The sequence below is a fragment of the Numenius arquata genome, chromosome 7 (assembly GCF_964106895.1).
Source record: "Numenius arquata chromosome 7, bNumArq3.hap1.1, whole genome shotgun sequence".
In the NCBI taxonomy this organism is placed as follows: Eukaryota; Metazoa; Chordata; class Aves; order Charadriiformes; family Scolopacidae; genus Numenius; species Numenius arquata.
The window spans coordinates 52,339,893-52,358,921 of NC_133582.1; the positions used below are offsets into that span (position 1 = coordinate 52,339,893).

Here is a 19,029-nt window from a genome sequence, read left to right on the forward strand (position 1 = left end):
AATCTTAAATCTTATCTTATCATCTTAAATATCTATGATGATTTTAAATATGTTTGGTTTTGTTGTAGGTTTAGTTAACAAACTAAATTAAAGAGAATCGTGTGATTTACATCATTAGGGAGCAGCTTCTTATGCACTTAAAATAGTGTATAAAATTGTATGAAATTAATAGGTTCTTATCAGACTATTAGTCTTTTTTCTCATTCAGCTGGATTTTGTTCAGGATTCAAATGCAACTACTGGCAAAACAGTGACCAGAAAGTTACAGCTTCCTTCTTGTGTTAACGAGAGTTCTGGCTACTGATGAAATAATTTAGAGCTTCACTGTTCCCGCTTTGGGTGACTAATTTACAGGGGAGGAAGGTCTGCGTATTACAACTAAAGATCTTGTTTCTGCTCCTGCCAAAGGCAACTGGGATTCAGAAATGGATCTGTAGGGCTGCACCTTGCTTCTGGTCCATTAAGGACTTGTCTGTTGTGGGAGCTTTGGTTTTGGGAAGCAAAGCACTCTGTGGCAGTTTATGAGTTTTCCCAATAAAACTTGTTATCTCAAGTAATGTTATCTCAATGACATGAGATATTGTTGCTGTAATTCTGCTGTATAACATTTGCCTTCATGGATAACTCATAAAGGAATCCCAAGGGCCTTCTCTTGAATCTATTCCCTTTTCTAAGAATGCAGAAGTTGAAAGAAAACCACCAATTGTTTGCTGGTAATAGCAATCAAAAACACAATAGTAACCAGCCATTGGAACTGGGCACTGAAATATAATGACAGGCATGCCAGAAACTAATATGGTTTAGATTCTAAATGTGTGTTTAATTTTTGTTACTTTAAGTTGTTTAAAAAATACGTTGTCTTGTTGTAATGCAAAAGCTCATTCCTCTTCATAGGTATCAAAGCAGCTAACGTTTCAGTACAGTTTCCATATGTTATGCTTTCAACAATGAGGTAATCATATGGCACAGACAGCTGTTATGCAGAGTGCTACAGCAGCACGTTAAACAGAATCCAGCAAGAAAAGGAGATCTGCTCAGCTAAGCTACTTCGTAAGATTAAAGTGGACAGTGGAAATGTAAAATAACCAGGGGTCCTCACCCCATATGAAACTAAGGACTGTGAGAAGGAGGAGTTAGGCGCTTAAACTTTTTTTTGTTTATGGATGTGCTATTAATATGTAGCCACATTAATCTGAATTTGTAGCAGAACTGCTATTTATATCAGAATCTCTTTGGCTTCTGTCAGCAGGTGGCATTTCTGAACTCCATGTTAAGTTGAATCAGAGTAGACTGTGAACCATTAAATCCGCTATTCATTTGATAATCTGCAACAGCTTTTTCTTTGGGCAATGTAGATTGGCTCAATGCTGCTGCTACAGCTAGAGAGAGCGTGCTCTTTTGTGGTGGGCTTTGTTTTTTAAGGATAGTGCACTGCAAAGTCTTCATCAATTAAGATTTTAAAGGTGCTTGATATTTGACTTGGGACTCAGGACAAGTCAGTGGAAACAAGTACACGTTGATAGCTCTTCGAAAATCATGCTACAAGTCCAGTTCATGTGCACTTAAGCATATGATTAATGTTAAGGACCTAATACTGAGGAGGTGAAAGCCTGACGGAGCACCTAACAAAGGTTTTTGTCAGACTGGAATGAAGTATTCTGCTCTTGTAGAGTTGCAAGCTCAAATATTTATGTATGCACAAAAGCCAAAATTAGCCATTCACTTCAAAAACTTTTCACCTGCGTTAGCATATTTTAAATGCTCAAATTTAATTATTACACCTTATGTTAATACAGTGTAGTATCATGCAGATGAAATTGAAAAAATAATGAAAAGTAGAAATATGAGATCAAATCCCAGGGCTCTTTTATTAAATGGTTGCTGAGAAGTGGGCTGAAAGTGCTACATTTTTGTGTGTTTGACTTATGGGGTGTCTAGCATAGCAAAGCACGAATCAACCAAGTTCTACTGCAGCTTGAAAAAACACACTTTCAGATGTCTGAGGAACCATCTCATTAGTTGTTCAGATTGACAGAAGTTTCTACTTGCTTAATTGCCTGTTCGGAGACTGAAGAAACTTGTATGCTATGTTTTTATTAAAAATTAGATATATAGACCCACTCTTGTATAAACAGTATGGGCAAATAACTAAGCTATACCTCACAAAATGAAGACCAAATTCTGTTCTCCAACATAATGAAAGTTTGTCTGAATGCATTCGATATTTCAGGCCTACAAGGTACGATAAAATCTGTGATAAAATATCTTGAGGCAACTGTATTGTGGTCTGTAGCAAAACCTCCCTCTGAGGGACTTCACTGGTGCCAGGATTTCACATTTCTGTGCAGATGACGAAAGAGAACTTTCTTTATAATTATTGGAGCCAAAATGGTTCCATCTAATTGCAGGTTTGGGGGCCTATATTAATCCTGCACGCTAATTAATATATACATATGTTTGTGCAGCATTTAGCGGTCTGAGGCACCTATTCTAACAGAGCCTTATGGGTGTTCTTGTAAAAAATAAATACATAAATAATAATTTAAAAAATAATGAATGGCATTGTGCAAAACAGTTGATCAACGTATGAGTTAACTATAATATATGTGTGTGCTCAGACATGGTATGAGATTTTAACATGAGCTTTTGGCGGAGGTCGTGACTGAGCATGAATAATAAGTAAAATCTGTGGTAGTTTCTAGTTTCTGCCTTAAGGAATAAAGCTATATTAGGAGGTTTCCAATAACAATGAAAAATAATAAGTAAAAATGCAATTATTTCCTATAGGGGTTTTCTTAGCACAGGTGGGATTTGTTCCCAGCAACAGCTAAAAGAGTTTTTTTAGAGCTAGATGCCACATTCCCCTTCTAGGGAGTCAGGCTTTAACCTTGTATGTATTCGGCTCTTTCGTCCAGTAACGCTGAGTAAAAAATGCTTGTCACTGTCCTTGGCTAAGCACTTCAGAAATGGATCTTTGTTTTTTTCTAGCAGTCATCTGCTGTCAGGTGGCCGTCCAGGTTCCTTAGAGAGGCAAGGGTATGTATTATATTGGTTATTTGCTGGCAAAACCAAACCAAAGCAAACCAAAAGAATTACGTTCCCAGAACATACTGAAACTTAAGCCTGGAGGATCTTTGGAGCAAAGATGATCTCATATTGCATGCACAGCAACAGTGCTGTTGTCATATTTTGGGCGTGACTGCCTAGCAAATAATAATTACTAACTTATAGCCCCAAATCGAACAGCTTGAAATTATCCAGAACATTATCTTAAGTCAAACCTGCACAAAGTGGTGGCTCAGTGATTTCCTACCACACCTAGATTGTATGGAAGCAGCTGTATCTTGGTGTCCCGAAGCAGCTGGGGGTCTCCTTTTCTGAGGGACCACTGTCAGACTGCTCTAACTCTTGTTGCTCCTGTTTTCTTGATCACTTTTCATGGAATTCTGATAAAGCAGTGGCCATAAGTAAAAGTAACTCCCAGTGGTGGGTTAGTTTCTCATGTTTACTGTTGGAGATAAACAACTAACATCCTGTAGGAGCATGGAGGAGGCTCTAGCACCAAGGTGTTGCCGAGGGTAAACACCTTGGAGGTCAGGAGGGGAAGTGGAATAGGTGTGCGGAAAGGAACGTGGGGAGAGATTTTGCCTAAGAAATCTAAACAGGACAAATGTTTGCAGACCAAACTTTTCTACTTAAGTTATTTCATTTTTATCTTTGATCTACCAAAGAGTATCTTTATTTTTCTCCTTTGTATCATTTTGCTACATGCCATTATTGAAATCTAGCTGTAGGACTACCTGGGTACCTGCTCTGCAGTTTGTCCGGGCCCTAAAAGAAGGATGAGAGTTGGCCTGGGCTTGATGGCTGTTTCTCTTACAAGGGAGGTCATGGTGTCATTTTTTTTTGTCTCCTAGGTAAAACTGGAGTCTTTAAGGACTCTGCAAACCCCAGCCCCCATTTTCCTTACAGGAGTTACCTGGTTTGTTTTACAGTGGGTTTGGGAGTCCCCAAAGGCCACCTCTTTCAGTGCGGATGGACCAGGTGAGAGAGGAGTGTCGGTTACGTGTTTGCAAGGAGCACAGGGCCCCAGACACGTGACTACGGTTCTTTCAAAGTCCCGTAGCTTCGGGGTACGGATCCTGGAGTATTTCTCCAGGGCTGTGCTAGACAAGCCAACATAACTCATGAGCATCTTTTTCACAGGTTTGGAATTCCCACTGATCCAAGGCTCTGATCTTGTAAAGAGCGAGCAAAATGATGGGGACTCTGCTGTACCTAAACTTTTCGATAGTTTTCACAAGGACATATATCATGATAACCTTCCCTGCTTAGTCCTTTTTTTAACTCCATCCTAAACTAACTTATAACCTAAGTACAAAAAGGCCTATACTACATTCACAAAATGAAATTATTTTAAAGTGGTGCTTGTAACAATTGAAATTAAGGTTAAAAGGCCGTTTGTAAGTGTATATAGAGGGAAGTAAGATCAAGGTAAAAATAGCTGAGACAATAGGGCTGTGCTGTGAGGGGAAAATACGTGAAGGCTATTTTTTTTAATCACAATTCTTCACACAGCTTTTCCTGCTTTATGCATTTCCCTTACAATTCTGTTAAATTTCTCATTTGCTCTTTAACTTGGCAGTAAAAATGTGTTGAGCCGAGTTTGCTATAAAAATACGTTCGGGGAAGATTGACACAGTTGTCAGATTTTGTGCTTTCCAGTAGAACTCTGAATCTTGCCAGAGGAGAAGACTCATCAAAAATTTAACATTGCATCTTATTTATCTCATCTCGCTCACTGCAGGTAGCTTTACATGTAACCTCCTGCTTGTTGTACTTGGTCTTCCCGGCCCCTTCAGAGCATTCTTGTTTGATACAGACATAAATTGCACTGGCAATTGTAAAGCTACTGTGCTGTAGAATTGCATTTTAGTTGCACATACCTGTAATTAATTGTATGGGAATTTTCACAGTGCTCTCCCCAAGGAACAATTTCATTGAAAAGTAACCGAGTTGTCTAGACTATAGCAACTCATAAAATCATCACTAGTTTTGGTTTTTGAGCTACAAAGCAGCGATAGAAACATGGCTTGTAGATTTAAAGTACTTCCAAGCACAGGAACTGTTTATAATCCCCATCGTAGTAGTCTAACCCAGCAAAGCGTTTTTAACAGGGTCAAGAACAGAAAATGTACAATAAGCTTAGAGTAAAATTATCTCTGTGTTAATTTGTGATAGGGTTTTTTTGATGTACAAGTGCACTCGCTGTACATGGACGTTTCTCCCTCCAAAGATGTAAGAAATATACGTTCTGTAGAAAGCACATCGGGCCTGCCTCTCACAGCTTGTGGTGTAACTGGTTTAATGTAGGAATAGCTTGACTATTGAAGGAACACTTGAAGGAACTTCAGTGGTTCTGGGTAACAATGATGGCATTCATGTTTGTGTGTTTTTACTGCAAGGGCCAATTGGTGGAAAGATTTCTATTTTTTTTTTTACCATTTAGCTTTATAAGTAATCTGCTAATTACCTTGAAAATTGCTAACTGAAAGCACAAATGTGTTTCAGAAAGTTGGAAACTGTAGTTCGGCACATGGAACTTTTAGCTGCTTATTTAAATCATGTCTAGGTATATGCACATATATATTCATATATATATTAAAAAACATTACACTGCAAGATCGAATGGGATTTATTTGTACTATTGTAGTGCCTTGAGAACCGAAAAAAATCCCTCTAATCATTCTGTTCATATTCGTGCTGTATGTCTGCAGTTATGGTTTTCAGGGAGTTTTTATGGTGCCTAGCAGGAAGAAAAAAAGTATACTTATTTAGGCCAGCATTTCAATGTTCTGAAGATGGTGAAACTTAAGCAAATGTTTGAGTTTTCCTTGCACTGTAGCCAAAGCAAATCAGAAGTAGAAAAAAGCAAGAACTAATTCACCATTTCACATTTGGTGAGTTAAAACACAGAGAGGTTTATTTCACTGGGGAAATGGTGTATTATTCGTCGATGTTAGCCCAGCACATGATCATCAAAATGATGTAAAATTCTAGGAAAAACGGGGTGGTTTGTAGATCTCGTATATTACTAAAGGAGCTAAAGGCTATGAAACCATTGCTGACCCCAAAACTACATATTCTCTTGTCTTTTTAGTGCTTGTGGCCTGACAGGTGAAAGGCACCACCCTAATTCTTGCTGAAGATGAAACCTGGTGCTTTGTCCATGTTAGCACAGGCTCCTTCTTGTAAGATTTTTCCATATATAGTCAGTCAGCATCATTCGCGGCAGTTCCTTAGAACTTCTGCCTCTAATGCCAAAGGATAGAAGAAGCCAAGGAGCAATGGAAAATAACAACTTGAAAAGTGCTTTCATTTCAACTTTAGTCCAGTGATATATCATCTGAAACAACTCACACCTGCTAACATGTGTTTTATACACCTGATTGAGACAGTGATAGCCTCAAAGAAAGGTTTGTGACAACATACCAGGCACAGTGCAGATTTCATTTTGTCAGAATTCTTTGTTGTTAAAAAAGAGAGAGGAGACACAGCTCCCCAATGATTGTGTTCTCCTATTTGGATGTTAAAAATGCATTTCTTTCTCAAAAGCACAAGGTAGGATTAATTTAAAAACTTACCAGCTCTTTCCTGTGGATTTTATGCATAGGCAGGATGACAAAAGCTCAGTAATCAATAGGTATTTTAGTGCTTACTGGTAATTCAGAGTATTGTCATTAGGGCCATCTTTCAAAATATACTGATGGAGTTTCTTAGATCTAGATGGTCAGAGCATTTAAAAGCAGGTAGAAAGAAGTGTTAAGTATGTTTTCGTGCAAAATAAATCCTCCTGCCCCTCAGTGCATTAAGCGGAGAATCTGCCGTTGCCTCCCTCATTGCTGATCAGGGGTTTGTAACCCTCCTGGGGCTCATAAGCATAAAATTCCCTCGGCCTGAAGCTGCTGAAAGAGCTCTGAGCTGCCCTGGGTCTCTGCAGCTCTGCCGCAGCATGCCCCTGCACGGGCAGCCTGCCATTGGCATCCCTTTGGCATGATTCAGCCTGGTTCACGCATGAGGAGGGTCTAAGGTCCGGCCCAGGAGCGTGTTGGAAACCCCCAGGTAGCTGAATCCTGCTGAAATCAGCAACAGCTTCTCGTGTAGTGAGTGTTACCTGCACAGCGATAGCAATTCCTTGGATTGGAGCCTGGTGGTAGCTCAGAGCATCCTTGCTGGGCTTGTGCGCCGATGGAAGGCAAAGAACACAGCACTCGGGGTGGGTGAGGACTCAGTGCATTAGCAGTTTTATGGCCTGCACTGTAAGTGGCTGTATAGCTTTTGTACAGCTGTAAAGCATGTTTAACCCAATGTTATAAAACACATCTCAAATGTATTTTCATAGCTTCATAAACTGTAGTTCATTTATGTAGGTACTTTTTATTGTAATCCTTTATCTTAAACATGAAACTGTTTCCTGATACCGTCTCTATTTTTTTCTTCTTCTTTATGAAAAAAAGGGAAAAGAGAAAAGAAAAACCTTTTTGTTACATGCATCAGGAGAGCCCTTAAGTACAGTAATAGTGCCCTGAACTTGTATTTTTGTATTTCTAACCTCAGAATGCAGGCCTAGCAACTAAAAAGCCAAAATAACATTAATTATGACTGTTCTTCGCTGTGGTTTTTGGAGTATAAGTTTGGAACAGATGTTTAGGGGGAGAAAAGGGGGGGGAAGGATGGATTGTTTCTTTTTCTCAGCCCCAACTGGTTTTAATTCTTTCTTGAACATTTTGAAAATATCTTTAAACATTTGCCAGAGTTCAATTAACATCCCGTGACTAAAGGTGGAAAATGTCCTACTTTGTTTTTCTTCAAACATATACCTGCTCTTGCTGCTCATGCCAAAGCCAGAGAAAGAAAGGATTCCAGCTGGCATAGGTTTTATTACTGTTACATTAATTTGCAGGTTAAGCCTCAAGTTGGGAGGGGTCTGCTGGATTGATTTATTTACTTTTTTTATTTTCATGATTTAAAAAAAGTGCCGTGTAAAACACTGCCGTTTAATTACAGGAAGGTTATGCTCTTTTTTGGTGGGCGTTTAACAGCTTAGTCTTGTTTATATGAAGTTGTAGAAATCTAGTTTTAAAATATGTTTAAAGTAGAGATTATGTTCTTGGGTTTATCATGTTTTTCCTGTACTATGTATAAACAGAAGATTGTACATTATTGAAAGCCCTTTTTTGTGGAAAACAGGATTGGGAAAAAAAGTTTATATAAGAATGCAAAATAACTTCCCGAGACTATTGGCGCAGTGTGACCATAAAACCTCAACAGCACATTGTGCAGTGACATTATAACAATTTGCTTTAGCACCTCTGCAGCGTTCTCAGAAAATCCTGTTCTACAAAACACATGCCGTGGTATCAGTTGACTGTTTTTTTCCAGAATTGGTTCTTTACATGCGTGTTTTTGTGATTAGTTGCTGTTCCACAAGTAATTGAAAGTGGAGAAGTTTTTTTTCTTCTTTAGCTTACTACATGTATGTTTTACTTGCATACATTTTTACACTCAGTAAGTTGTAACATATCTGCTTACATAGGTGTGCAATCTCCTTTTAGTGGATTTATAATTTCTGGATTGGGGTTTTCTGTAGTTTAGTTTTGAAGACTGTTCTTTGCTATACCAATATCAAGATTCAGATATATCAAGATAGAATTCTAACGGCACTCAGTTGCTCCTGAGGCCAGATAGAGTCCAGCTGTTCCACCAAGCCCTATATTGGCTCTGGAGGACTATTTTTTTTAAGCCAAGTGTTACTAGTTCTGTTTCTCTTGTAGCCCAAAGTGGTGAGCAGATCTCACGTGTAAATAGTTTCCAGTTTTACTGACAGTGAGTAATATGTAATACTAATGTGATAGTAATAGTACTTTAAATAAAAAACTTTATTTTCTACCTTTCTCATTTTAGCTTTACCTCCAGGATTTTAGGGTGATTTCCCATATAGGCTAGCTCAGCTGAAATCATTCTATACCAAAATACAGTATGTTCAGTTCTGTGTTTTACTTACAGGATCTGAAGTTTCTGTGTGCTTTCCAAAGTGGATTCAAACCTTGTAATCGATACATCTTCAGTCACTTGCAATTCAGCATGAGTTTTACACTGAGCATTTAAATCAAAACTAAAGGTGATTTGAAATGTTGGAATCGCCGTATCTACCATTTAATTTCACACACCAAGGTTATCCATGGGTTGGATGCGTGACTATTGGTGGGTTCATCCTGTTTGAGCTAACACCCTCCAAAATAGCTGTGGAAAGTATCTTTTCAGACTGTGACTGTCCAAGTTACAGTTGCCATTTCTGTGGCGACTTGAGAGAGCGTTAAGGGTGCCCAGAAACATCTACCTATATCCTTGCTTAAAAATTCCGTTTTTCAGTTATAGCAGACCCTACTGGCTAAAAGCTACGCTTCAAGTGATGCAAACAAACAAGAAGTGTTTTTTTGTCCAACTTAGTTTTCTAGTGCTTTTAAGGACCTCCTGCATAAAAGTAATGTTAAAAATCATATTGCTCTTTGTGTTTGCATCCATATTCACATCATTACATGAGGTACAGTTTTTGAATTCTCTTGGTGCTTATTTGCTAACTGAGCCTTGCTTCAGCCAGAGACAATAGAAAATTAGTTCTTCTGAGCAGTAATAGTTCCTAAACAGCTTGTTATTTAGCGCTTGATACTTGATCTGAGCTAGGAGAGGACTGGAAGGAAGGGTGGTTTCTCCAGAAGACATTATTCTGGCCAAATCCTGCTCTGACTAGAGCCGTGAGGAAGAGTAGGATGCTGGCAGCAGCACTGGTGGGAGGGGGAGATGAGGGCTGTGCTCCCGGCGGGAGCGTGTGTGAGAGCAGCCCAGCAGCGACTGCCGCAGACCACACAGCCCGGGACCCACTGCGTGAGGGCTGGCAGTGGCCAGAAGGACATGCCCTGCGCCACCCCCCCCCCGGCTCGGCCCAAGGCCAAGTCAATAATAAGTTGTAATTGTTATTTTGATGGCTCTTTTGTGATGGCGCAGAGGGATGGAGGTCTCTGCCAGCCTTGGCAAGTGCCCATTTGACAAAACATAACCATCTCAAGCAGCTCCCTCGAGTGACAGCGGAGCTGCCAAGCATGCAGTTGGCTTTGAGCACGGATTTGCCTCTCCTCTCCCAGGAACGAGGTTCAGAGAGATTTACTGGGATAAGAGAGAAAACTTTCAACCATGTGTGCTCGCACCCGTTGGCTGAAGAAAGGCTCCAGCCCTCACCGCGGTGAACCTAGTGCTCGCTTTTAGGTAGGTGCTTAATCCAAACACTGGAATTGCACTTGCAATCTAAAATACCAGTGTCTGTAGCACTACACAGGGCTCTTGTTAAACCACCCTGAGTTTTCTTCAGTTGTATTCCATATATGTTTACATCATCTTCATGGGCATGAAGGATAAAAGTATTTTTGAAAATATAAGAAATTAATCTGAATGGAATTTTCATGAAGGCTGAAAAACACTTTCTGTCCTCTCAGTCCCTTTTTTCCCCTGCCCCCAAAACAAGCAAGCAATGGAGGGAAAAAAACCTGGGTTTAGTCTGTGTGGATGATCCAGTGTCTGAAATTTGTTGCCCAAGTTTATGCAGCCAATGCGTTGTGCCACCCGTCACAGCCGAGAGTCCTGCTGCAGCTTCTAGACTGAAGACTTGTATAGCAGTCATGGTGCATGTTATTTAACTATTGTATTTCATTGCCCCTAGTATTTCTTTTCTGTGCTTTATATAAAGGAAGAATATTTCGTGTTGAATGACTTGATATGTCTTTAGATCAGCAGTGTCAGCTGTGGGAACGTTCTCGCTGCTGGTGAGGGTGAGGGAGACTGTGTACACCCATGGGCACAGAGGGAAGAAGTTTGACAAATCCATAAACGTGCATTAGTGTTAGACCAAATTTCAGGTAATAGTAATAATTCACTTTTTTTATCAAGGAAGCTGTCACAATATATGGGAATGCAAACTTCTTAACATAAGAAGTGCTCTCATAAAACTCTTTTAATGAAATACAAACTGCAAGTCCCGCACGGGACAAAGTGTGAAGCTGAATTTTCATGAGAGATCATTGGAATTACCATGAACTTTCGGTGACACTAGCAATGTTGGTTCCCACTGCAGTAAGCTATTTGCTCATAGTTATTCATTGTATACTTAAATGTATGCTTTCTGGTCACAAAAATAATTGGCAAGGATGTTTTGGGTTTGTTTTTCGTCATGGGAGGAGAAAGGAAGAACTCATAATGTTCTTGATCAGAGGTCAAGATAGATCGTATTCATTGTAATGGTACACGCAGCTTGTGCTGGTTTTAATCAGCTTTGTCTTTTTTATATTTCAAGGCACAGTATAGAAGTCTTTAGATTTAAAAAGTGACATAACTACAAATAATGTGCACCTGCTAGAACCAAGATTCATTCAAAGCTGAGGGAAAAAATCCTTTGTAAATCTCATGGTAGGATTTATTCACTTACCCAAAAGGCAGAATTTCTCTTGGCTACAGTGGTGTGAAGAACAAATAAACCCCAGAAACATAAAAGATGAGGCTCTAGATTTTTAGCAGTGTTGCTGGGATGTTGTCTATCCAGAACATCAAATAATTAACACTCTGCAAAATGTTTCTGAGCTATTTAAATTACTGTCTTCATCTGCTGGAAAAAGTAGTGGATGGGCATTCAAGAGGTGAGATCTTTGCTTCGGGATTAAGTGATGTTCTCGCCGATAGCAAAACTGGCTGGAAGAAGAGGCAGAGCAAGTCTTAATAGTGAAACTTTGCTTTTCATCACACTGCAAAGACTTCTTACCATGCAGGCAGTAACCATTTGTTTACTTTTGGCAAAAAACTGCGGTGATGCAAACAGCCTTCGCATTTGTGATGGGTTGTGTTTAAACGCAGCATAAAAATTCATAGAGAAATAACTTGCCGGAATACTTTGGGACCCTGTATGTTTTCTGTCTTTTCATTACTGGTAATTTTATGTAATGCCTGGCTGTGATATGTCATACTATGCCAGCTGTGCCTGGTGGTGTCCACCTCAAGTCCATCTCCACCAATGGAGTCCACCTCCTCTTTCGAGGAGCAGTGGCATTGTTTCAGCATGGAAAATTCCAGGAAAAAAACCACCCAAACTAGCATTCTTTCCTTGCCTTTGTTTTGGTTTGTTTCATTTTTTAATCTGCTGGGGGCAGCACAGATGAAGTGAGGCTTTTGGCAAGGCCAGTGGAGTGAGAAGGGAAGTGGCTTTGTGGGCCAGGACTGAGGGAATATTGCATGCGAGGGTGGGGGCAATGTTAGGAAGATGTTACTGAGTCATTTGGACGATAAAGCATTGGGTTGAGGTTAGGCTGAGGTAGAACTATGTAGGGGCTCTGAATGAAAGCCAGATGATGAAACTGGATATGGTAAAAAGCAATAAGCTGGGAAGGAGCCTCAGAAAGAGCATTGCCAGAGGACAGAGGTGGAGAAGGCAGTTTGCTTGCTATTGTAGAACTAGTGTTTAGTTAAGGTAATAATATTGTGTATTTGTGTATCACCTCGCTGAAAGCATGTGCTTCACTATCAGCCTTTCCCCTCCAGATATTTAGATGTTTCATCTTAAAGAAATGCGTGTTGTAGAGTTTTGGGGGAGTTTTTTTGCTGTTCAGACTTCTGAAGCCTAACTCTGATATTTTTCCTTTGAGTACTGGTGATCAGTCTGCCTTCCAAGCAGGACGAGAAGTGGTAAAGCCATTAGCACACGTGCTACAGGAACGGCTCTGCTCTGCTCAGTCCCCCAGAAGGGCAGCGTGCCCCAGCAGAGCGTCCTGTTTTCCATCTGCATGGCAACGTCCAGGCGGAGATGGGTGAGCCAGCGCTCTCGGAGCTTTGCTAACAGTTACTGCAAATAACTTGTCCAAGTCACGCAGTTGTCACACCCTGGAACAGGCCATAGGTTAGATGCAAAGGTGCTTAATTTTTTTTATTTTTTTTTTTCCTTTTACAAAGTAAACATTTACAATTGTTATTGTGAAACACCAACCAAGTTTTAAACAAAAAAAGCAAGCAAGCAAGCTCTGTCTTGATCAAAGCGCGGTGCTGGTGGCTTCCACCTCAGCGCAGCGCTGGTGCCCTGGCGAGCTGCCCAAAGGAGCAGCCGGCGGCTGGGGGTGCAGTTTGTACACCTGACGGGTAGCTGAGGGCCGGGGACTCCCGCTCGGCGTGGGAACGGCTCCGCAAAGCCACCGTCCTCGGCCTTACCGTACTTAATTAAAATACCTTGTGTAGGGGCTGTTTATTATGGCAGCGCCAACCTGTGTGTTGTGCTTTTTGTTTTTCCTCTTTTTTTTTTTTCCCTCCCTCTCTCTGATGTGTTGCACGCGATCAGTGAGGCACCACATGGGTTGCTGCTCTTAGACACTGACAACTAAGGAAATTAAATTCTGAGGCGGGATCAGTTAAACGCCTGACTAAATCAGTGTTGTTTTTCTATGGCAACTGAAATAACATAATTATTTGAAGGATCAATTTTTATTGCTAATGAATTTTTTTCAAGACAATAAGGTTTTTTTGCATATTTTTTTTTTTGTACCAGGACCCTCTTAAATACATTTTGGCATTTTTAATTTTTTTTTATTTTTTTTTAAGAGAGTACAAGCAATTGAGTTCAGTAGGAGACTGTTAGATAAAAGCAGTGATAGACTGTAGTTCCAGCTTTTTATAAAGTAATATGCCTTTCAGGTGCTTTGCACCATTATTATTACTGTTTTGTGCAAGAAGAATTATGTATTTGTATGGTTATTCATACTTGAAAAAGCTTAGCATATTTGTCAAATCCATAGTGACAAGTCTGGATTTAAAAACTTAAGACAATAGAGCATTTGCTTACACTGTTTCAACAACTCTTTTGACTATACTAGACAAAATCTTGCATCTTTTTTCGGGTAAACTAATTAAAGGAAAACCATAAGGATGGTCTGACCTCACAGATGCTTGTGCACACGATTTGTTTTTTTCTTTCTCTCTTCTTCAATGTGTCTACCTGTAAGAGAAGCACGGGCAAAAGATGTTACAGAATTGGGGCTTACTGTACAAACTTACTAGAAAAAATAAAAGGATCCCCTGGAAGTCCAGGAAAACCTATGGAAATGCATAATTGTAATGTTTGCTTCTTCTCCCCACTGTTCTGTGTATTTTCCCCTTATATACCATATTGCATATTAAGTTTTATAGAGCAGTGATTGTTGTTTTATAAAAGCAAGCTCCTTGTTATCACTAAAAGTAGTGATATCCTTAGTAGATGTCATACAGTCTCAAATGGTCTTTTCTTTGGGAAGACAAAATCCTATTTGGGAGGAAATCTTAAAGGGCCTTACAAGGGGGGTGATTATAATGGCAGAAATTGTTGGTATCAGTGTTGAGAATTGTTGTATATTTTCTCATCCTAGGAGTGCATACGTGTATTTACAATAGGGTTTTCTGTTACATTTGCTTCAAAAAAAACCCCACTGAGCTAAAAAGTTTGAAAGGAACAGCTTGAGGAATTTTTTCCATCAAGATACAATCAAGGGCAGGAAATCGTAGAAGCAGAGTTGTGGTTTTGCCTCCATTTTTTTATTAGTTAATTAAACTATAACAACTCTTAACTTCATTTTAGGTTAACTGTTCCTAGAGTTCAGAAATCTTTTAAGAGGTCAATAATGCTTTCTTTGGCTTTCGCTCATTTGGTGTGGGATAAGGAGTCGCAGTCAGCGGGGCAGAGTTTTCCAGATGTGCTGCAGAGCCTGTGTGCGTGCACTCATGTCGACAGTTGTTGACGGTGGGAAACCATCCATCTTTCCTCATCTGCGCACCACCCCGTAAGGATGAAAACCACAGGAAAGAAACGTGGATAGCCTGACATCTGTAAGCAAACTTACAGCATCTGATTAAAGCTCAGGAGCCCCAAGTACTTGCAGCTACCAGTTGACATGCGTTTTTACTCCGTGATGGAGAGGTGCTGAGTCTTGAGCCTGAGAGTACTGGGGGAGGGGGAATCCGAAGGGAAAAAAATGGAGACAATAGGTGTGTATTTAGTTTCGACAGAAGTAAAAAAATCCCCAAAGACCCCATGGTACACTGCAGTATGGGTTTTCCCTGTGAAGTTGGGACATTTCTTTTAAAGTGCCTTAAGGCATCTGTCTGCGTTTTCTTCTCGGTGGGTAGAGCTGCTTAGAGGCGTGCACTTAAAGGGCATCTGAGGGAAGCAAATAGAGCCGTGCAAGTGTCACATAACTGTCTTTAATAACGGGAGCTATTCCAGCACTCGGAGCCAAATCGTCTTTCAGCAGAAAGGATAAAATTGAGCAGAGCTGGAAAAGGGAAAGAAGAAAGGGGAGGGGAAACACAGCACCACCTCCTGCTGACATCCCAGAAGTTTCCCTCAGCTTTCCCTCTCTCTCCCTGTGTGCATATATTTTCTTTTTAATCAGCTGGGGCTCTTCCCTCCCCTGCTTTTTTTTTATTTTACTGTATTTTTATAGTTGGAATTCTGCTTTCCTAATTTCTCTTGTTTCACATTTAACTTCTTCAGAGAATTTCATTAATAGTTATTGCAATTAAAAATAATAAATAAACTCAGCACCAGCTGCTCAAATGGCTGTTGTAGCATATCTGGAACATAATACGGTCTGTTCAGGGCAGCCACACAATGCAATTTATCCCCACACCTGAGGGAATGAATTTCACAACTATAATTGCTACAATATAATTCTTATTAATGTTGTGCTATAATTCCTATTAATTCCAAAGGGCTAGTAAATGCATTAGGACTTGTCAACATATTATTTTACACTGTTTATGATCTGTAGAATTACGCTCTTCAGTATTGTATTGCATAAAGAAAAGCCTTAAAATTAGCTTTAATTGCAGGGGGGGAGAAGGGGGAACCCACATTTTCTGTTCAAGCACTGGGAAAGAAAGAAGGATCCTGGTGTTTGAGGAGTAATGAAACTGCATTTTAAAATCAGTCCTTTGAACTTTCTGTGCCACGCAGCTAGCAGTTTATGAAGATATATTAATAATGCCTGTCCTGGTTATTAGAAAAAGAACCACTGGTGTCTTTATGAAGGAATAAATAACTACAAGAAAGATAGGTTTATAAAATTAAAAATAACTATCTTCCAGCAAAGACAAAAGTGGGGAAATTACAAGTCATCGTAACTGATGTAATAAATGCAGAATGTGTTATCTTGCTGTGCTCTTATTTATTCTTGTTTTATCTCACTGCCCGGTTTTTCTAGGTAGTGAATATGATGAGGAGGAAGTAGACTATGAAGAATCGGACAGTGATGAGTCCTGGACTACAGAAAGCGCTATCAGCTCTGAAGCTATCCTTAGTTCAATGTGCATGAATGGAGGGGATGAGAAACCTTTTGCCTGTCCTGTTCCTGGATGTAAAAAAAGATATAAGGTAAGCAGTCATGCAGATCTGCCTGATTTCCTGCTGATGTAACGAGGGGAAAAAAAGCCTCTAAAATCAATTTGTACCTTTCTAATTTAATAGCCTTTTCACGTTTATTTTTGTGGTATTTTAGCAGAGTGCATATTTTATGTACTGTTTTCCTCTCAGGCACAGCCAAGTTATCAGTTTTACAAAGGATGTAGCCTTTTGCATCCCTTTCTGTCAAGAGAGATTACATATAGTGAGTCTTTCGCTTTACACATTTTAACTAGCTTTTTATTGTTTAGACAAATTAACTACAGAATGCAGGAGGCACTACCAGCAAAAGAATCTCTTGGGTCGCTTTCAGAGACAGTAAATAAAAAGCTTCTGTCAGAATAGCTTAGCTGCTAGAGATACTGCCTCTCCTTGAGCGAGCCTGTGTCCAGGGTACTTGTCCTGGGAAAGATGATGTGCTGAAGGTGGTGGTTAATAGTTTGCAAGTCAGAGCTCACCTCAGGAAGGCAGAGCCTCGGAGAAATTTTGGCATCGTTCCCTCCTGGGTCCAAGTCCCCGTGACCTGTCTGCACAGCCATCATTGTGTCCAGCCCCACGTGCAGGGCTTGCATCCCTCTGCGTGACATGCTTGGAAATAATCCCCCCCTAGCCCCCTTTTTTAATTATTCTCCATCGTGAGAAATTTTTGTCTGTTTATGAGAGTGAAGCATCTTTAACTTTGAACCTTGAGCTGGCTGGTATAGAACATGCCATGATGTTGTGAGGACAGGGGTATTGCTTCACATGAGCCAGTGCAGAGACAGATGAAATTGTATTGAACAGCATGGACTTCACTACAGTATTCTGTAGTCATTGACATTTGGGAGCAGAAATAGCATGTTGGCACAGTTCCTCTAAATCAAAGTTTAATCAAAAAAATGAAGTTTTTGCATTGAGGGACTGGAAATTTCAACCACTGACCTATACCCTAGAAAAAATGGTGGTGGGTGGGTTGGTTTTACACTAGTTTTATTTTATGGCTTCTCCTTTAAATAAGTGAAAAGTAGGGACTTAAACGCAAACAGAAATATGAAAGAGAAATATAGGAAGACCAATAACAGTTGAGATAAAGCAGTTGTGACAAGAATTAATAAACTGCGCATGAAACTGCATAGTGGATGAAAACGTGTTTTAGTGATGCTGCAGCTGTTCTGGACTGTGGCAGCTCCCACAGCAGCAAATCACAAGGCTCAGGTTCCTATACAGAACAGTTAATACCAACAATACTCACTGAAAACATGAACAAGAAGGCAGTGTGCTCATTTCTTAGTCACATACAAGTCTTTTTTGCAGGCATTAGCCTGAACTATGTAATGGTTATTCTCCTCTTCAGTTACAGGAAAAACTGACCACCACCTCCAGGGCAGAGGGAAAGATGTTTTCAGACTATTTGCAAGTATTGCTTTGCATATACACTCACGTTACTCAAGATTAATACTCTTCTTGCGTGTGGTAGAAGCTGTGCCAGATGAAGAGTATGGTATAAAAGCTAAATCCCTAGCTCAGGAAGCAAACAAGCCATGGTGATTGTTAGAAGTCACTGTGCCCACAGGGCATCTATGCATTGCAGAAAACATTCACTTAATGGCAAAGGCTAGAAGGAGAACCCTGTAATTTGCTATATCCTGTCTGTTCTCTGTTTGACTGCCGGCCCTCTGTCTTTTTATTGCCCAAATAAGCAAGCTGGTTTTGCCTGCTTCTGCTATCTCGCTACCTTCATCTCAAGTGCATGAGGACTGTCTAAGGGATATCTTGTACACCATTAATGTTAGAACAGTCGGACAGGGAACAAATTAACAACCCTTAGAGAGGCTGACAGGCAGAGAGCAGCAGCAAATAAAAAGTACCGTATTTTCCTACGAGACTCACCTCTGTTTAGTCCTGATAGGAAAACACGTTTCCTTAAACTCTGCCTCACCTCATTTCTCTTTTCTCTGGGCTCTGTTTCCTCCCTTTTTTCTTTTCAGCCTAATTTTTTTCTTTTTATCTTTGTTTCCTTCCTTTTAGCTTTGTGTCAGCTGCATTTCTTGTTTCCTCTTCATCTTCCTTCTGCTTAACCCCCTCCTCTGATGAATTATTTGCAGAGTCTGGGTAGGGAGTCCTGTGATCAAAGCACTGGGATTTTCTGGTGGGTACTGGATAATCACAGTCAGGGCTGTAAAACAATTATAGTGCTCCAAACAGGAACACGGACATGCACATACAGTAATTGCCAGGCTCACTTTACGGCTGAGAAAGGATGCATTCCTTTAGGGAGCGAGGAGGAAAGGAAGATATATACACAGTTTTCTTTTGTCTGGCTTTAGGTGACGTACGTTCGAGAAGCAGAAGTGTTATTTTTAGGTATGTTATTTGTGTTACAGTACTGCTTAAAGGACCCAGTAGGGACGGGGCTCCTTTTTGCAAACAATGTACAAGGATAAAAGATGGCCTCTGCACTGAAAAGTCATTATGGAAAGGTAAATAAGACAAGAATGAGTACAACAAATACTCCCAAGGAATGGGTTGGGGCG

The 19,029-nt window shown here is 40.1% G+C and overlaps 1 protein-coding gene across 1 annotated transcript in view; it reads left to right on the top strand.

The window, feature by feature from the left end:
• JAZF1 (JAZF zinc finger 1) overlaps positions 1 to 19,029 on the top strand; it is a 192,037-nt gene that overhangs the window by 167,287 nt on the left and 5,721 nt on the right. The window contains exon 4 of the mRNA XM_074150941.1: positions 16,320 to 16,489. Coding sequence (XP_074007042.1) covers positions 16,320 to 16,489 — 170 coding nt within the window. The remainder of the gene's footprint in view (positions 1 to 16,319; positions 16,490 to 19,029) is intronic.